This window comes from Taudactylus pleione, unplaced genomic scaffold (genome assembly GCF_031769625.1).
Source record: "Taudactylus pleione unplaced genomic scaffold, aTauple2 ptg000053l, whole genome shotgun sequence".
In the NCBI taxonomy this organism is placed as follows: Eukaryota; Metazoa; Chordata; class Amphibia; order Anura; family Myobatrachidae; genus Taudactylus; species Taudactylus pleione.
The window spans coordinates 43,962,552-43,980,888 of NW_028284455.1; the positions used below are offsets into that span (position 1 = coordinate 43,962,552).

At 47.8% G+C, this 18,337-nt stretch overlaps 1 protein-coding gene across 2 annotated transcripts in view; it reads left to right on the plus strand.

Annotated features, from left to right (window-relative positions):
• The window catches only part of ULK4 (unc-51 like kinase 4), a 777,293-nt gene that overhangs the window by 70,806 nt on the left and 688,150 nt on the right, over positions 1 to 18,337 (plus strand). For both annotated transcript variants that reach the window (XM_088463894.1, XM_088463889.1), the window contains exons 16-17: positions 1,161 to 1,207; positions 3,936 to 4,014. In XM_088463894.1, coding sequence (XP_088320020.1) covers positions 1,161 to 1,207; positions 3,936 to 4,014 — 126 coding nt within the window. The remainder of the gene's footprint in view (positions 1 to 1,160; positions 1,208 to 3,935; positions 4,015 to 18,337) is intronic.

Genomic DNA, 18,337 nt, shown 5'->3' on the forward strand with positions numbered 1-18,337 from the left:
TCCTCTTCGGTCAACAAGGCAGTGGAAAAAGAGTAACTCCTAGAAGGCTTGAAGTCAGTGAAGCCAAAGTCTGAATTGATGACTTCGGTGGAACACATTTAGGAGGTGTCTTAATACCTGGGAGATGCAGCTCTGGAAGGTGGTCAGATTGAGTCCAAAATGTCAGCTTCAATGATCTCAGCTTGGGATGTTAATGCAGACCCTGTAGTCTTAGCATTTTTGAGTTGATTAAGATTATTAGCCAGAGAAGTGGGTGGAAAAAGTTCATTACTCATGGAAAATTTGGGGAAGGCTCAATACTCTGGATGTTGGTTATTTTGCTTTGCCAATACAGAAAGTGATCAGAGGAGAGATGATAGCTTTCAGCTCCTCGTTGAAAACAGCATAGAGGAGAGCTGGCTTGGTCCACTAAGAAGCTAATATCCATGCCCTCTGACAGACAATCTGTATACTGTACTATGCATTCTGTCCACCTGGTAGAGACTGCTTGGGATTCTATCTACTATTCTTCTGAAATCAGTGGTGCAATTCAAATTAGCTTCCTGAGTGAGGGACACTGTAGATAAAACTTAATTACCCAATTTGTTATTTCACTACCAGTCTTCCTGTGGGCCAGGTAAAGTGCTAGGCACTTTGACCAGCCAGTCACACATTACTCATCATGGATGAAATTATGCCAATAAAAAAAAGGAGATGGGTTACTAGCCATATCTATTTTGGACCAGAAAGCAAACCGTTCCTTTCAGCCCGTTTTGAATCTCAAGATTAAATTCTAGAATAACTGTGCATAGTGATGCCTAATATAATTAGAATATTTTATTTCTAAGGCTCCATAAGACTTCCGTAGCTTATGCAAATTACAAAGTATTAGATGGGTATACCGCAACAGTATAGTCAGATACAGACAAAAGACAAATTGAGATTGTTGCATAATTGCAACCCACAAATGTATCATTACGTAGTAAAACACGAGGAGAATGGGCTTGGCTCGCAAGAGTTTCCATTCTAAATGGCTACAAGTTATTCAATACTACAGAACCGCTGCTATATATTGAAACTTCTGACACTATTTAATATGGATTATGCCTAATAAAGAGTTACTATTATATGGTAATTTCTTTTAAAGTGCTAATATACAATCTCCATTTTTTGTTTTGCAGTTTCTATCTCTTATACAGCAGCTACGAGGAGCACTGAATTGGGACATGTAAGTTGGGTATTTTGTTATATTTCTGCTTTAGTTTAAATTATTTTTGTTGCCTTACATGTAAATGATAATTTCAGAGGTAAATCTCTTACCTCATCTGTTAGTAGCAAGTTTTGTTTAATTATTGTGTTCGTCCCTAATTTTAAAGGTCTACATGCAGCACTGTGCCAGTATCTTGTGACTTTGTGTATGTATGTCAGGGTCTGCGCTAGGTAGTGATTATGGTTGTCCAGAAGTGAAGTGTGCTGCTATTAGAGTGTAGGGATACTCCAATCCCATGGGGGCTGTACAGCAATTTGGGAAAAGACTCTCAATGCCTTCCTTCACTTAATAGTACTGAAAAATAAATTCATATAGTAAATATATATATATGCAAAATCACACAGTTATAGTGCAAAATAAAATAATCTTTATTTGAAATAATAAGTATTACATGATTGAGATGGTCTATTTTGTGATTATTACAATATATAAATAATCTCTATAGATGGACTGCTAATATCTGTACACAACATCAAAAAAACAATACAAGCATTATGCAACATAAGTGGGTGGAAGTTAATTCACGGTGCATCAGGAGGTGGATCTATGATAAAAATTCCATAGATTGTGCTCCATGAACATCAAATTATTTTAGTTTGTTTGAAATAAGTAGATGGGTCTTGGATGGACCTTGTATAATCGTGAGTGGCGTCTTCACAAGGTTGTTGGTACTTGAGATAGCTTATATACAGGTGTCAGCTTGCTATTCTTTAGTACTTAGTATTCACCCAGTGCCTCTAGCGATTGTTAGTTCTGCAGTTCGACTGCTCCTGAGTGTCTAACATTGTGTTGTCCAACTGGGGTAGGACTTGGCAGAGTTTGCTGACAAACTGCTTTCCCGCAGGGTGTACCACTATGATCGTTCAGTTGTACCATGCGCCGTTGTTCTAATGCCCTGATAGGGCTTCATCAGGGAATAGTGGAGTAGGTAACACCTGCCTCCCAGGTCTCCATTTTATCCAGGATAATATATTGCAATAATGAGCTAATCGCCAGTTTTGCAGCATGTGTCATACAATGTCTTAATCCTATTGACTGACTCTGTTCATTAAGCAGCATACATTAGATGCAGTGAGTAATACTGCATCACTGCATTATCAGAAAGTTATCAAAACTACAGTAGCTAGCTGATTAATTTCCTAATGCAGGAGCTACCTGTCCAATGTGACAATTGTACACTTGCTACAGTACATACAAACCTTTGCAGTAATTTTATTTCCTTAATTGCAAGACCATTGTGTTCAATGCATATAAGTTAAAAGCCTGCACAACAGTATCCGCTAATGGATCATTTTTAGACTTACTCTAACCTTACACATGACGTATAAATACAGTGTGGTAAGGTACTGTAAAAGCTCTGTTTTTATAACACACAGTAAGCTTGTTATATAAAGACAGCATTCAAACGATGTACCTAAGTACTGTACCAGACCACAGAGAACACAATACTAAAGCATTTGTAAGAAATATTCCTATTCTCTATTTACATAAGAAGCTGATGTCCCTGTATAACACAAAAGTGCAGGATTTCCTATAACCTGGGCAGTACATATTGTTTTGTTTTTTTCAATGCTTCCTCAATTTGTCATCTAATTTGATACATCATGTTCTATGCAACTCGTGAAATTAAAATCAGAGCAAAATTTAATTTCCAAATATATTTTGAATTGTCTGGTGACAAAAAAGGATTATATAGAAATAAATTATTTATAATATAGAGTAGCAGTTTCCCACAGTGAAGTTCCTTGGTGTCTTTTCTTGTAAGAAGTTTTTATATAGGTTATAAGTTTATTTAGGTTAGGTTACAGTATGTTAAGCTAGGGGTTGTGAAATTAATATATATATTGTATTTTACTGATTTTCTCATTAATAACTTTTTTCGCCCCTTTGTAAAATAATAAACAAAAATTATTATTTTTGGGGCAGAGAGGGGTGATGCCACGTGAGCGGTACCACACTGATTAAAACTCATGCATTAAAATGCTACTAAACTTCAATCAAGCTTTAATACAATAGTGTACTAGCAACATACACACTATGAAAGCAACCATGGCCTCCATTTATCATGCCCACCCAAAAATCCCATCTATCATTAGTCTGTATGTTGGGTTTGACTGGGCAGGTTGGGGCTTGGCTGGCCAGATCAGAGGCATAGCTTACTGGTTCTGAAAATTCTTTATCTACCTTGACTGTTGTAAGCTATACATGCTGTGTCTTTTACAAAGACCCAGAATGCTGCAAAATAAATATGATCTTCATCACTGAAGTTGATCTCTATCTACTTCAAATGCCATGGAATAAAAATTCTTATTTTGGTGGGATAGAGGACCCATGTGTCAGTCTGTCTTTATTACTATAGCTGATCTCAAATGTAATAATGATATGTTGCCCATAATAGTATTAGGGCTACAAAACTACCTAGATGGTCCATGACAAATGAATATATCCCTCTCTAAAATGTATGAGCATTCACATTGAAACTCCAAAAATATTTCCACGCGGATATTTCATAATAATTTTAAGCAGATCTACATTTTTGTTCACAATATCAATTTTGTTTCATTTTAATTGCTTGAATGATTTTGAACTATAAAGTTAAATAGAGTATGTCAGGTTGTTGCTGAGGAGGCTCTACTGACCGTGGATTAAATGTAATTATTAAGTAAGTTTATTTTCATCCATGCAGACGTGCAAAGGTGGTGAGGGTCATTGGCTTGTTGGCTGCACACACGACAGAACTTATGGAAAATGTGCCTGTCATAGAGGTAAGTTATACGTAAAGATTTATTTTTGATCAGGAAGAAAACCGTTTTTCTGGTAGACTAAAGACTAGTGATGTAAAATGAGAAACTTGCTGTATGATGCTTTATTCCTATCATGTCTGCAGCTATCACTATGCATCTTACATAATTGCCGTGTGGAAAGTATACTTCACATGTACACAATATAGGTAGCTCTTAATAATCAGCCTATTTATTGTTCACACATCACTCCAAATGGCCCCTTGGAGCTATGGCGCAGCTAACTCGCAAAGTCCGGGCCATGGTTGCTGGGAAATTAGTCAACAATGTGCTGTGACCTATAGCAACCATTAGCTTCTGTAATTTTCCTGGTACTGATTAGGGAAAACCCAGGTCTGAGTAGTTGCTGTGATTTCTGCAGCATCTCTTTGCAGTTACTCATGCACTAATTTAATGAATGTCTCCCTATATGCCCTTTGTGCATGCTACTACTAGGATACTAATACCACTAATTAAAATGAGATCAACTGAATTTTGAAGTTATTCAACACATGCATAGACATTAGCAGCTTGCTCTCTATATAACTTGTGCGACACACCCTTTCTCCCAAATCACAGGCAAGCTGCATACAATGTGAAACCTAGGGGGTCATTTAGACCTGCTCGCGAGCGCAGGACGCTCGCAAGCGGGTCGATGTTGCCCCACTGCGCATGCACACGACGGAGGGAGCTCCGTCGTGCGCATGCGCGAGCCCCGCATAGCGACGGTCTCTCCGTCGCTCCGGGTCTCGCACCAAAGGGGGCGTGCTGTCGATGTTGATTGACAGCACGCCCCCTTTGGTGGGCGTGCCGGGGGCATGGCTGTCAGACAGAGGCGTTCCCATGGGAACGCCTACCGTCTCAAGCCGGCCCCACTGACATCAGTAATGATGTCAGTGGGAGTTATTTTGGCTCTGATAGAGCCAAAATCACTCCTGGGCTTGCGGCAGCGAGACCCTAACGCTGGGTCTCGTCGCAAGCCCGATGATTGCGATGGTCTTGACCATCGCGACCATCTTTTTGGCCGCTCGCATATGCTGTGGGTGGTCACCCACAGCTATGCGAGCGGCCAGGAGGCAGCTCCATTTTCAGGGAGGAGGGCACTGATACAGAGCGAGCGCTCTGGTCAGAGCGTTCGGCTCTGAATCAGGCCCCTAATTCTGTATACATTTTGTTTTGCAGTGTAAGGTTTACATAAAGCTTTGTGAGGTGTGGACAACATGCATCTTATTCTCATGAAATATTCATTTACTGTGACTCAGAATGTTGCTTGTTTTTCATTAGCATCTGTGAAATCGCACACAGAAGACAAGTCTTTTAAAAATAGATATTTAATAAGTATATGAAAAAAAATCTCTAGACGAGAAAGCGGTTGAGAGATTTTCAGCACAAAAAATGATATACTGATAGTGTTTGTTTTTATTTTGTTGCTATATTCTCAAGAGCCCCTTTTTCATGGTTACTTAAAGTGTGTACCTAGCAGGAGCATGTTTGAATGCTGGCCTGCAGAGGCCTGAGAGCACTGGCATTGGGCAATTCTGACTTAGGGCCTGACTCAGAGTTGTACGCAATCCATTATCGGTCGCAACTGACCGATGTTTTGGGACTGTGCATGAGCCAGGGCCTTAGTGCGCATGTGCTGCCAAGACCATGGTGTGCGTCTTCCGACACAGATTTCCTGGCTCCGGCAGAGGAGCTCTGTAGCCCTGTCTGAGTAAGCTTAAACTTATCAGATGGGCGATGACTGTGGGTCGCGATGCTGATACGATACAGCACTCGGATCTGCGATGCCGGCAGAAGGCATCTTTTTTCCTCAGACACCTCCTGCAACATTAGCATATTTTAACATTGCTGTTGCGTCCATAGACGCAGCAGCGATGCTATTAGCGTACACCTCTGAATCAGGTTTTAGTCACTATTGTATTAGGAATTACAGTACCAGCCAATTGGTAGATTGTTTGGCTGAGGTTGAGCGTCATTAAGGTCAGGCATCTCTCAGGAAAGGTCCCCATACTTTCTTAACAAATCTGCTACTCTCTGTCACTGAGCAGCAGGACCGGCTTGAGGCACTTTCGACCAGTGCGGTCGAACAGGGGCACCACCCCAGAGAGGGCGCACCCCTCTCAAGCATCCCAATTCCAGCGGCACAGGCCCTGTTTTCGGGCACTGCACCGCTGTCCTAACCCCCCCCCCCGCGTGGGCCACAGTGTCCCGCCAGTGTTTGGGAGGTTGGGCACCTGCAGCTGTGCGCCGGTGCCAGCCCCGGAGAAGAAGAATGGATGCGCGGCATCCATTCAGTTCAGTTAGAGGGCTGGGGGCAGCCCAGCTACTGAAGGAATGACTTTAAATGGGAGGCGTGCCATGTGGGCACTCCCCCAAATAGTGCCATTTAGGAGCTGTAATCTATGGTAATTAGGCCACACCCCTTTTCCGACGCACGCAGCAGGATAAAGGGGCATCTGATTCCCTGTACGCACAGGGCGCGCGGCTCCTCCTAGAGCGGGCCCTGCTGAGGAGGAGTCGGCATTTTGGCAGTACCCCCTCAGAAGATGTAGGATCAGGAATCGGGAGTTCAGGTGTATGTGGCACTGGTCTTACTGTGGATGGGATGTTCAATGTTAACTTTACTTTTCTTTGAAAATCACTCAGTCAGCAATCTGACTGGTTGGTTCTTAGAAGAAGAAAAAACTAGATAGCGCTTTTAGACAATTAAAACATTTTTAATTTAATAGAAACACATACTAACAATAGACAATGTTGCAATGTGATTATGAATAAAATACTCTAACCTACTGTGACAAGCCACAATTGTGAGGGCTTTTATCACATATGATATGACTTGGAAGATTTTCATATAAGATAGTCCCAAATTAATAATTTGATCTTACCACAGGTGGCCAAAAAGTCCAGTGTTTAGAGCCAGGTCCCACTTGTCAGCAAATTATTTCTCTGTGCTGTGTGGCTTTTGGCTGTAATAATCCACAAAGGTGTAATTGCCAGAGTCACCACTCTCAAAGCCGTGTATTCAGCCGGCATTCAAGCAAGCTGGGTAAGGGTGATTAGCCGCACGCCGCATTCGCCTCAGCTGTGGAGCAGTTCCCGGCGTCCCGGTTAGATATGCCAGAAGACTCCGCAATTAATGCAGTTTAGCCGATGCCACGGTCTCCAACTGCAAAGCGTGATAACAGGCTCAGAGCGGGGTTCAATAGATCACAGCAGGCAGTGATAGGGTATGGAGAAATGCTGACAAGTGGGACCTGGCTCTATACATTGGACAGTATGTGGTGCCAAACCGTTATCATGATCACCCACAAGGCAGTCGATAAAAACTAAATAAGCTTACATTAGCTTCGGCGTGATTGACCGACATTGTGACTTCACTATAAATGATTCACATATATAGCAAAAACTATTTGGAGAATTTATACATGGGCACCGTTTTCAGTGCAAAATATTTCACAAAACTAGACAACCAGCCACTGCATCTTATAAACCAAGACTATCTCCTGAAGTAAACATTTGTATTGTATGTTGTTCAAACTTAGACAAACCTGATTGATTAATACCCTCCCAAAAATCACTTAACACAGACATGGGTGGGTTAGAAATATTACATATTTCTACTTCAGGGTCCATAGGGTATCCACAGGATACCTTGGGGGTATAGGTGTGACGTCAGTCATCGGGCACCATAGAGTTAAGCTTTCAGCCTCCGAGGATGCACTAGGGTCCCCCTCCTATACCCCGCCCCCGAGCCAAGGCACCTCAGTTTCGTTTGGTGCCCGGCCGGAGTCGGGTGCACCTGTTGGAGTGGGGGCTAGAAGAGCCCCTGAAGCTTTTTCTTCATGCAGCTGTGGCTGCACATCTGGATGAACAGCATGGACAGTCAGTCCTGACGTCCATGCTGTCTTCCCTACACCCCCGCCGGTACCAGAACGCCGGTACCGATCCAGGGATGCTGGTGAGCATCTGGGGTCACAGCTAGCGGTGACCCCAGATGTTCCGGACCATGGCCGGATTCAAGGGGGACAGCAGGTAAGCAGCGGGGTCCCGCGGTGGGTCCCCGCTGTTACATGGTCCAGAGTCCCCAGGCAGGGGGCTCCCTGGGGACTGGCTGCAGCGTGGAGCCAGGTATTGAACCTGCGCTTCCACTACCCCCTGGGACAGGGACCGCAGCAGAGCGGTAGCGCTGCGGCGTCCTGGGGGTTAAATGCATGCCAGGGGAGCGCGCCTTCCCTGTCTCACAGCCGGCGCCTCCCCCGCTGCACACAGTCCTCTCTGCACACTGCCGACTGGTCCTGTAGCAGCGCTTCTCCCCCAGGCCAGCCTCCTCTCTGCTCCTCGGCGGCCATCTTTCCAACGCATGGTGAACGCTGCTGGAAGCGCTGGACAGAAGCATCGTGGTTTGGGTCCCCCCGCATACCTCTCCTCCGATTTGGGTCAGGTCTGTGTATGCTGCTCTGTGTCCTACCAGACCCTGTGTCTGCGTAGTTGAGTGATCAGCGCTGTTAGTGCAGGAATTGATTTTTCTTTGCATTGTATGTGACTGTGCTAGCGCTGCTGCCTGTAACATTTCTTCTAACTGTCAGCTTTTCTTCTAACTGTCCCTGTCCTTTCTGCTAAGCCCTTGCGGTGCGGTGCTGCAGGGTGGTCTCTCGCCTATTTAATATATAATTGGTGAGAGGGGTCACATACTTGGTGCCATCATGTCTGAAAGTGATTTTCCTCTCCGCCTACAGTGTACTACGTGTAAAGTACCGTTAGCGGAGGGGGAGGGTAGCGCGTAGGGCCTCTGCCGGCAGTGTTTGTCTATGGCGCGGCCTATTACGGTTACAGCACCGGTACAGGAGCCGCCCTGGGCTTGTTTCGCTCAGGTGCTTACAACCTTAGTGGGCCAGTTAGCTCCGCAGCCCGCGTTTACGCCGATGGGTTTTGTCCCAGCAGTCAGTGGTGTCATCACCCATGCAGGGTTTCCCACGACAATTGGTGGTACCCCACAGTCTCCCTATTTCCCCGCTCCCGGTTTCTCAGGAGCCGGCGTGGGTTAACTCCCTGACGAGTTCTGTACAGCACTTGTCGGATGTGTTGCAAAGGGAGTCTGTGATGCGGCCACATAAACGGCCGGTGGCGTCTCTGTCGGCTCCTTATGAGGATGACGAGGGGACGTCTGATGATGGGGAGATTCTGGATCCTTACGATCAGGAACCTCTCCATACTAAGGACGCTGATGCTAAGTCCAAGGTATATATTCCTGGACTTATTCGGGCAGTCCGCACAGCCTTGGTGATTGAGGACGAAGTTCCCCCAGCGGCTAAATCCAAGTATGCCTTTTTTAAAGATGTGAAGGGCGATGCCACAGTCTTTCCTCTTTCGGGTCAGTTAGTGGACCATTTAGAGGAGGCGTGGAAACAGCCTGGCAAAAGCTACCAGCCGCAGAGGCGCCTGGCAGTGGCTTATCCGTTCGCGGATAATTATTTTGCAAAGTGGTAATCCCCTCCACAGGTGGATTCTCACGTGACCCGTCTTGTCTGTAGTGCCACATTGCCGATGCCATCCATGTCCTCCCTTAAGGATGCTACGGACCGCAAGGTGGAGATCTGCCTGAAGTCCGCTTATTCCCTTGCGGGGGGGGGGGCAGCACGGCCGGCTATGGCCATTTGCTGGGTTGCCAGAGCGATGGAGCGCTGGGCGGATTCATTAGAGGCGTCTTTTGATTCCGACTGTCCGGCCGAACAGGCGGAGTTGATTGGTAATCTCCGTGATTCGGCCACTTATATCAACGAGGCGGCCTTAGACATTAGTACTCTGGTGTCTAGAATTTCTTCAGCAACGGTGGCTGCTCGTCGCACCTTGTGGCTGCGATCCTGGAAGGCGGACGCAGATTCCAAAAAGGGTTTGGAGGCGTTGCCATTTACTGGAGAAGTTCACTTCGGTCCGGATCTGGACAAGATTGTGGCCACGCTGGCGGCAGCCAAATCGGCTTGTCTCCCGTCGGCCGCTGCTCCTTCTGGTTCTGGACCATCGTCCTTTCGGTCTTATAGGGCCCAGGGCAGGCCCAAACCACAGTCTTTTCCTCGACAGGCTGGCCCTAAGAAATCGGCCAAGCCCCGGAAGCAGGCATGGAGTACCAGACGTCCGGCCCCTAAGGCAGATGACAAGTCTGCGGCCTGACGGTCCGGGCCTCCCTTTGGGGGATCCCAAAGTGGGAGGCCGCCTGCTGCAGTTCGCCCAGTGTTGGTCGGTCACTACGACAGACACTTGGGTTCTCGAGGTGGTCTCCCACGGGTACGCCCTCTCTTTCCGGCACAGACCCCCGGCTCGATTTTTCACCACGGGTCTACCATCAGACCGGAACAAGGCTACGGAGCTGCGGAAGGTATTGCACACTATGCTCCAGGCTGGAGTAATAGTGCCTGTTCCATTCTCCCCGAGGGGCCAGGGTTTCTATCCAAATCTTTTTTTGGTACAGAAACCCAATGGGTCGTATCGTCCGATTCTCAACCTCAAGGCTCTCAACAAGTCTTTGCGGGTTCCGAAGTTTCGGATGGAGACCCTACGGTCCATCATTCTGGCGCTGGAACCTGGGGACTACATGGTGTCATTGGACATACAGGACGCTTACCTGCATGTCCCTATTCTTTTGCGCCATCAACAGTTCCTCAGGTTTGCAATCCGCAGCGACCACTTCCAGTTTCGGGCGTTACCTTTTGGCCTGGCGACAGCACCAGGTGTGTTCACCAAGGTGATGGCGGTCATGGCGGCTTCTCTGCGGCTGCAGGGAGTCCGCATGTTGCCGTACTTGGACGACCTTTTATTGGTGGCGGGATCTCCAGAGCTCCTTCTACGCCACTTGGACCTGACCATTGCGCTACTGCAACGGCACGGCTGGCTAATCAACTGGCAGAAGACCACTCTAATCCCGTCTCGGCGGATTCTGCACCTCGGAGCCTTATTGGACTCGGAACAGCAAAGGATCTTCGTGATGGGGGAAAAGATCTCTGCTTTACAGTCGAGGGTGCGCAGTTGTCTGCACAGCCGCCGGGTGTCTCTACACTCGGCGATGAGGTTACTGGGCTCCATGGTGTCGATGTTCGACATGGTGGAATATGCCCAGTTTCACTCCAGACCTCTGCAGCACCTGATCCTGTCCAAGTGGAACGGGCTGCCTCAGTCTCTGAAGTCCCAGACGATTGTGCTCGCCCCGGAGGTTCGCCTGTCCCTTGCCTGGTGGTTACAGACGACCCATCTCAGCAAGGGACGTCCGTTCTGGGTTCCAAATTGGGTCCTGTTGACAACGGACGCCAGTCTTCAGGGCTGGGGAGCAGTTTCGGGTCCACACTTGTTCCAGGGCAGGTGGACGCCGACAGAAGCGGAGCTTCCAATCAATATCTTGGAACTCCGTGCGGTCTTCAATGCTCTCCAGCAGGCACATCGGGTTCTCCAGGGTCGTCCGGTACAGGTCCAGTCGGACAACGCTACCACCGTGGCCTACATAAACAGGCAAGGAGGAACCCGAAGTCGGGCGGCTCTCGTGGAGGTCTCTCGGATCCTGGTATGGGCGGAGCGCAGTCTTCCGGCCATATCAGCGGTCTTCATTCCGGGATTGCTTAATTGGGAGGCGGACTTTCTAAGTCGCCAGGACGTTCATCCGGGGGACTGGTCCCTGCACCCGGACGTTATTTCAACTGCTGGTGGACAGATGGGGTCTTCCAGAGATCGACCTCATGGCGTCCCGGCACAACAACAAGTTGCCGGTGTACGGGTCTCGCACAAGAGACGAAGGGGCGTCTCTGGTGGATGCTCTGTCCGTCCAGTGGACAATCCGGTTCGCATACCTGTTTCCTCCGATTTCCCTTCTTCCACGGGTAATCCGGAAATTCAAACAGGAAGGAGGGACGCTCCGGGTGATAGCTCTCGCGTGGCCCAGACGGCACTGGTTCTCAGACCTTCAAGGTCTGTCCATGGACAGTCCTCTGCGGTTGCCGCTACGACCGGACCTTCTGTCACAGGGTCCCTGTCTTCACCCGGACCTGACTCGGCTGTCTTTGACGGCGTGGCTGTTGAGACAGCCATGCTGAGGTCCAGGGGGTTTTCCAGCTCTGTGGTGCGTACCATGTTACGAGCTCGGAAGCCGTCTTCCGCGAGGATATACCATCGCGTGTGGCATACGTTCTTCCAGTGGTGTCGACCGAGAGGTTATGCACCGCGGGAATTTTGTCTGTCTCGGATACTCGCCTTCCTACAAGCGGGACTAGATCATGGGCTTCGCCTTGCTTCTTTGAAGGTACAGGTTTCGGCCCTGTCTGTCTGGTTTCACCGTAGGATTGCTACAATCCCGGATGTGCGCACCTTTATGCTAGGTGTTCTCCGCATTCAGCCGCCCTTTGTTCCACCTGTGGCGCCTTGGGATTTGGCTGTGGTCCTGAGGGCTCTCCAGGGACCGCCGTTTGAACCACTGGGCTCAGTGGATCTTAAATGGCTAACAGCTAAGACTGTTTTCCTTCTGGCTATTGCTTCGGCCAAAAGTGTTTCTGATTTAGGGGCTCTTTCTTGTAGACCCCCTATCTTGGTTTTTCATGGGAACAGGGCAGTGCTCCGCACTCGGCCCGAGTTTCTTCCCAAAGTTGTTTCCCAGTTTCATGTTAACGAGGAAATCGTTGTTCCGGCCTTTAACTCACCTGGTCTTTCTGTGGGTGAGCCCTCTTTGGATGTTGTGCGGGCCTTAAGGACTTATGTTGACCGCACTTCTTCGTTTAGGAAGTCGGACGCCTTGTTTGTCCTCTATGGCTTCCGTAAAAAGGGTTGGCCTGCTTCAAAGCAAACTTTGGCAGCCTGCATCCGTATGGCTATTTCTGAAGCTTATCTTCATGAAGGCCTGCCGGTTCCTCCTTCTGTGAAGGCTCATTCCACTAGGTCTGTGGGTCCTTCGTGGGCAGCTCGACGTGGTGCCTCTGCAGTCCAGATCTGCAAGGCTGCTACGTGGTCCTCTGTCCATACCTTCGTGAGGTATTACAGGTTTGACACCTTCGCCTCTCAGGATGCTTCCTTCGGGCGGCAGATACTCCTTTCTGCACAGGAGCGTCCCCACCCTTAAAGGATACTGCCTTTGGACATCCCCAAGGTATCCTGTGGATACCCTATGGACCCTGAAGTAGAAAATATGAGATATGGTAAGAACTTACCCTTGTTATCTCTATTTCTACGAAGTCCATAGGGTTCCACAGGACTCCCGCCCTGTCGCACCTGTGCTGCAGATGGGCTTTGCTCTGGTCACCGGTTTTTCCGTCTCCCTCTGGTGAGAATGTGATTCTTGTGTGTGTCCAGATCTTTTTTTCTCTCTCTTCCTTCTCCTCCTCCGGCCTATGGCTTGGTTACTAACTGAGGTGCCTTGGCTCGGGGGCGGGGTATAGGAGGGGGACCCTAGTGCATCCTGGGAGGCTGAAAGCTTAACTCTATGGTGCCCGATGACTGACGTCACACCTATACCCCCAAGGTATCCTGTGGAACCCTATGGACTTCGTAGAAATAGAGATAACAAGGGTAAGTTCTTACCATATCTCATATTTTTTGCATAATAAGGATTTTAACAGTACATATTGTTTGCAATCCCTATCCCTCCACATATATGCCGGAAAGATAGTCTGCCTGATTCACTACCGTACGCAAATGCGATTATGCACGCAATCTGCCGATTGTTTCACTCTGCGCATGTACGAACCAGCCACTACGATCGGGACTGCGATCACATTGACTACGCAGACTCGTCGCAGAGCGATTGACAGGAAGTACCATTTGGAACACCTGCATTTCGCAGACCACCAACCCGTTACCACCCACAGTTTGTTCGCACGCCGTTGCAGGGGCGTGCATAAATTATCCACTACGATGGCCTACGCATTGTGAGGTCTCATAGCGTGCGTGGAAGTTAGCAATTTCAGGTCAGGGCTTGTACAAGTGTGCGTGAGGCTGTGATGGTACTCTATTGTACCGATGGTTTTGCAGTCTTGCTAACCAGTATGTGTGCTGAGTAATGTGGGTGTCCTTGTTATCTTGATCACCCACGAGGCAGTCGATAAAAACAAAATAAGCTTACATTAGCTCCTGCGTGATTGATCGACATTGTGTCTTCACTATAAATTATTCACAAATATAACAAAAACTATTTGGAGAAGTTATAAACTGCAGTTTCTGCATAATTTATGTAAAATTCAGCTTGATAGATAGGACCCTGTGTCACTTGAAAAGGTTAGAAGGGATGTGTATTAATATCTCCATTTGATAATGTTATGGTTTGTAATTTGTTATCTTTTCTACTGACAGGTTTTAGTGGAATAATCATATTTTTCACCTTTCTAAAGCCGGACACACACTAAGATATATATCAAACAGTATATTGTTCCTTCCGGGATCTTAATGATATACTATGCCATCGTATAGTGTGTACACTCTATTGCACTTGCACACCAGCCGGTCATCGCATCGTCCCATTTGATGTGATACACAGCAGATAGAACAATTTAATGATCGACCCCATGCCACTAAAGGCAGCACGGATTGATATATTGCACGACCGTTCACAGGATCGTGTAGTGTTTACAGCCAGCGCGATATATTGCTCCATCGCATTGTGCCAATGCTGGGTACACATATCCATATGGTATGGTCTGTATCAAGTTTAAAATATCTACATATAAACATTTTCTACTTGGTTTGTTTCTTCAGACTGCAGTTACTAATAGTTATTAATACTCCTCTCAGCACTGTTGCATCGCATCATTCCTTTCCCAACCTCTACCTGAGAGAGTATGGCAATCTGCCATTCTGACTGTGTCTTAAGGTGCCCACACACATAGCGATGTAATCTCAATCACACGATGTGTACGATTTCCCAATGAACTCTCCCCGGGAGCTCCCTGGCAGTCCTGCACCCTTCAGACCCAGTATCAGCGATATTGACTTACAGTACCAAGGACTGTGCCGCAGTGACGGCACATGTCACACACTTCAACTTACTGCCGTGCTGCTGATGGTTTCATGCCATTGCTGCAGATGGCACCATCAATGGTGACCTATTTGATGGCCATCCCCAGTGACTATGGTGACCTATTCGATGGCTTGCAATGCGGTAAGAAGGTATGCAGTGTGTCAGGCTGGAGAGGCGCCTTCCACGCTCTGGCAGCTATCCACTGTTACCTGCACTGTCACTCCTGTCATGCAGACATCATGGATCTACCATCACATCAAAATAATTTGATGTTAAAAATGATTTATATGACTAGTGGCGAAGCCTCTGTGAACGAGGGTGGAGCCTCACGGGACCCCTGTTCACGTCACTGTGGGGGCGTGCCCAGCACTCTCCGAAATGCTGGACTGCCCCCAGACTCCCCCTACACAGAGAATAGATGGCGTGCGTATGTGTACGGCATCTATTCTCCCACTGCTTTGCTATGCAGAGCAGCTGTGTGTGCTTTACCCCCGCAGCCAGCTATTAGATAGCTGGCAACCATCGAATTCCTGGTATTCGATGGAAAAAGTACTTCCATGGAATCAGAAACATTGATGGTTGCTAACCATCGGTTTCCGATGTACATCCCTAAATCTATTCCCCAGGGGTAAGCCTTTACCAATTTTTGGGTGAAAGGGTGGTGACACTGAATCATGTGGTGGAGTGTGAAAATGGCATCAGTCACAATGCATTATAGGTAACATTATTTGCTTATATATAAATGATTACACCCACATTACTACTTGTTTGTATTTAATGCAGTGTTTGCACTCTTGTCCTATGTAGTTGACCTATAGAAATCTATAAAAAATTATTTGTATATTGAAAGTAATTTAAAGGAAAAATATTTAAAGAAAAACAAAATATTAGCCTCCCTTATTACAGGTGTGTGATTTAAACTACCCTCAGTGTAATTGGGCTATTTTAAATTTGCCACATTGGAAAAAAGTTTTTTCTACTTCAGGGTCCATAGGGGGTCCACAGGGTTGACCTTGGGGTATAGGTTGGGAACCAAATCCGGGCACCACGCAGTTAAAGCTTTTAGCTCCCAGGATGCACTGGGTCCACTCTCCCTATAACCCCACCCCCAAGCCAGAGGCACCTCAGTTTAAGTTGGTGCCCGGCCGGAGTCGGGTCACCGTTAGCACAGGGGGAGCTGATTAGCAGCCCCTAAGCTTATTTTATTTTTTTAGGGACAAAGTTTTTTCCATGGACTTTGGACTCTTCAGAGCGGCAGCGTCGGACTGTCCATAGGACGTCTAAGCTGCCGCTCCGTCACCCCGCTGGCGCTGAGACGCCAGTACAGATCTGGGTATCTCAGCGGGACCCCAGAGTCTGTACTAGCCGGACTCTGTGGGCGCCCAGGACTGCTGCCGGATCCACGGGGAGCAGGTAAGGTCGCGGATCACCGCTTGCGGTGATCCGCGCATTTCAAATGCAGTCTTGTGCCTCCGGTCTCAGGGGACAGACCGGAGGCGCCGGCAGTGGCGGCGGGCCCCCCATACCCCGTGTGTCCACTAGACCACCAGGGACTTAACGATCGGTGCAGGGAGCCGGCGTCCCGGGGGTTAATAGCCGGCCAGGGGAGGCAGCCTTCCCTGTTACAGCGGCTCCTCCCCTCAGCTCAGCGCGCCTTTCAGTATCCATAGTCTGGCGTCGCTGAGCTGCTTCCTCCGCGGGCCACGCTTCCTCTGAGGTCTCCAGCGGCCATTTTATCTCTCTGGTGCAGCAGAAATCTCTCAGGATGGCAGTTGGTCCAGTCCCCCTGCGTACCTCACCATCAGGTCAGTGTACACAGCGCTGTAGCCTTCCCAGACACTGAATCTGGGTAAGTTGAATGCAGTGTAATAGTGCAGTATATTATATGACATGTTTATGTATATATGTATATATCTGCATTGTATGTGACTTATGCTAGTGCTGACTGTACTTTATTCTCTCACCTGTCAGTGTATATCTATCCCTTTTCTTTATCTGCCCTAATACAGCTGTACTTAGGGTGGTTCTGAGACCTCACATTTATATACTTGTTAATATTTGTGTGGTTTGTCACATACTGTTGCGTGCTGCACGTTGCCATATTTTAGATGGAACTGTGTGTTGCATACGCTGAAAATGGGTCCCTGCAGCTAATTTTTGGCATCAGTCAGGACCAGTATAGTGCTGCTTAATATTTCCGCCAAGATTGGTCAGATATGTCTGACCAGGAGATAGAGCGTTATACTGCACCCATTTTTACTATCCTGCAAGTCATGTGCTGCAGGTGTTAGTGCGGAGGATTTGACTCATAAAGGGTTCTGTATGTGGCGTCATCTGGTGCTGGCCTCTTTCACGACCCCCTTGGGCGGTTTGTTTTCTCGGGATCCTCTCAATTGCGGATCGCCGGGCGGGCCCCATTGTTGTACCTCACTTGGGGTTACTTCACCATACTGCCCTTTTCATCTCAGGGTATCTCGCAGCTTCTTGCACTCTTCCCCTGTGACACAGACTACCGCTCCCTGCAGGGGTTTTTCGCAGTATATGAATTCCCCCTGGTGCCACAATAGTCTGTCATTACCCTTGCAGGGATTACCACAACAGCCACCCTGGGTGGATGTCGTTTTCTACGAAACGCTAATTGGCGTGGTTGACGCCCTGTGGTTACTTCCCAGTTGGCTCTGCCGTGAACTGGGTACTGTTTGGGGCTCTTTCCCTCTTACACGGGGGGAAGCCTATTTCAGGTATTATTATCCCTGCTTTAGGGCTGGTAGCAGGTCCATTCTGGTTAGAGTGAATGTTGACCTGCACCTGTATCATACACCCTCAGTATTGCGTGCCTTCGGGTTCCCTGTTGCTGACTAATGGGTGGATCGCATAGCGGGACTCTGGCTGTTGCCAGATAGGAGGTGTTACAACAGTGTTTGGCCTCCTGTCCCAAATTCCCTGAGGGTCATCACGAGCCCCTCCTGGGGTGGATGGGCGTGTTACTCGTCTGATTACAGACGTTACTACGCCTCCCATTCCTGCGTGGTCGGATTCTTCGGATCCGTAGGTGGTAACTCTGCCTGAAATCAGTATACTTGCTTTCAGGAGTTGTTACCCATCCTACCATGGCTATAGCATGGTTGGTTAATACTATTGCATATTGGGTTGATGCATTTGTAACGTTTTTTCCCCTCCAACACGTCGGGGGTTCAAATGTATTTGGTCGCTCACGTAATATATGCTGTTGTCATAGGTGGAAATGCCTATATTGGATACCAGTCTCCTAACTTTCAGAGTTCCGGCTGCGACTGTATCCTCCGTAATACCCTATGGCTGCGC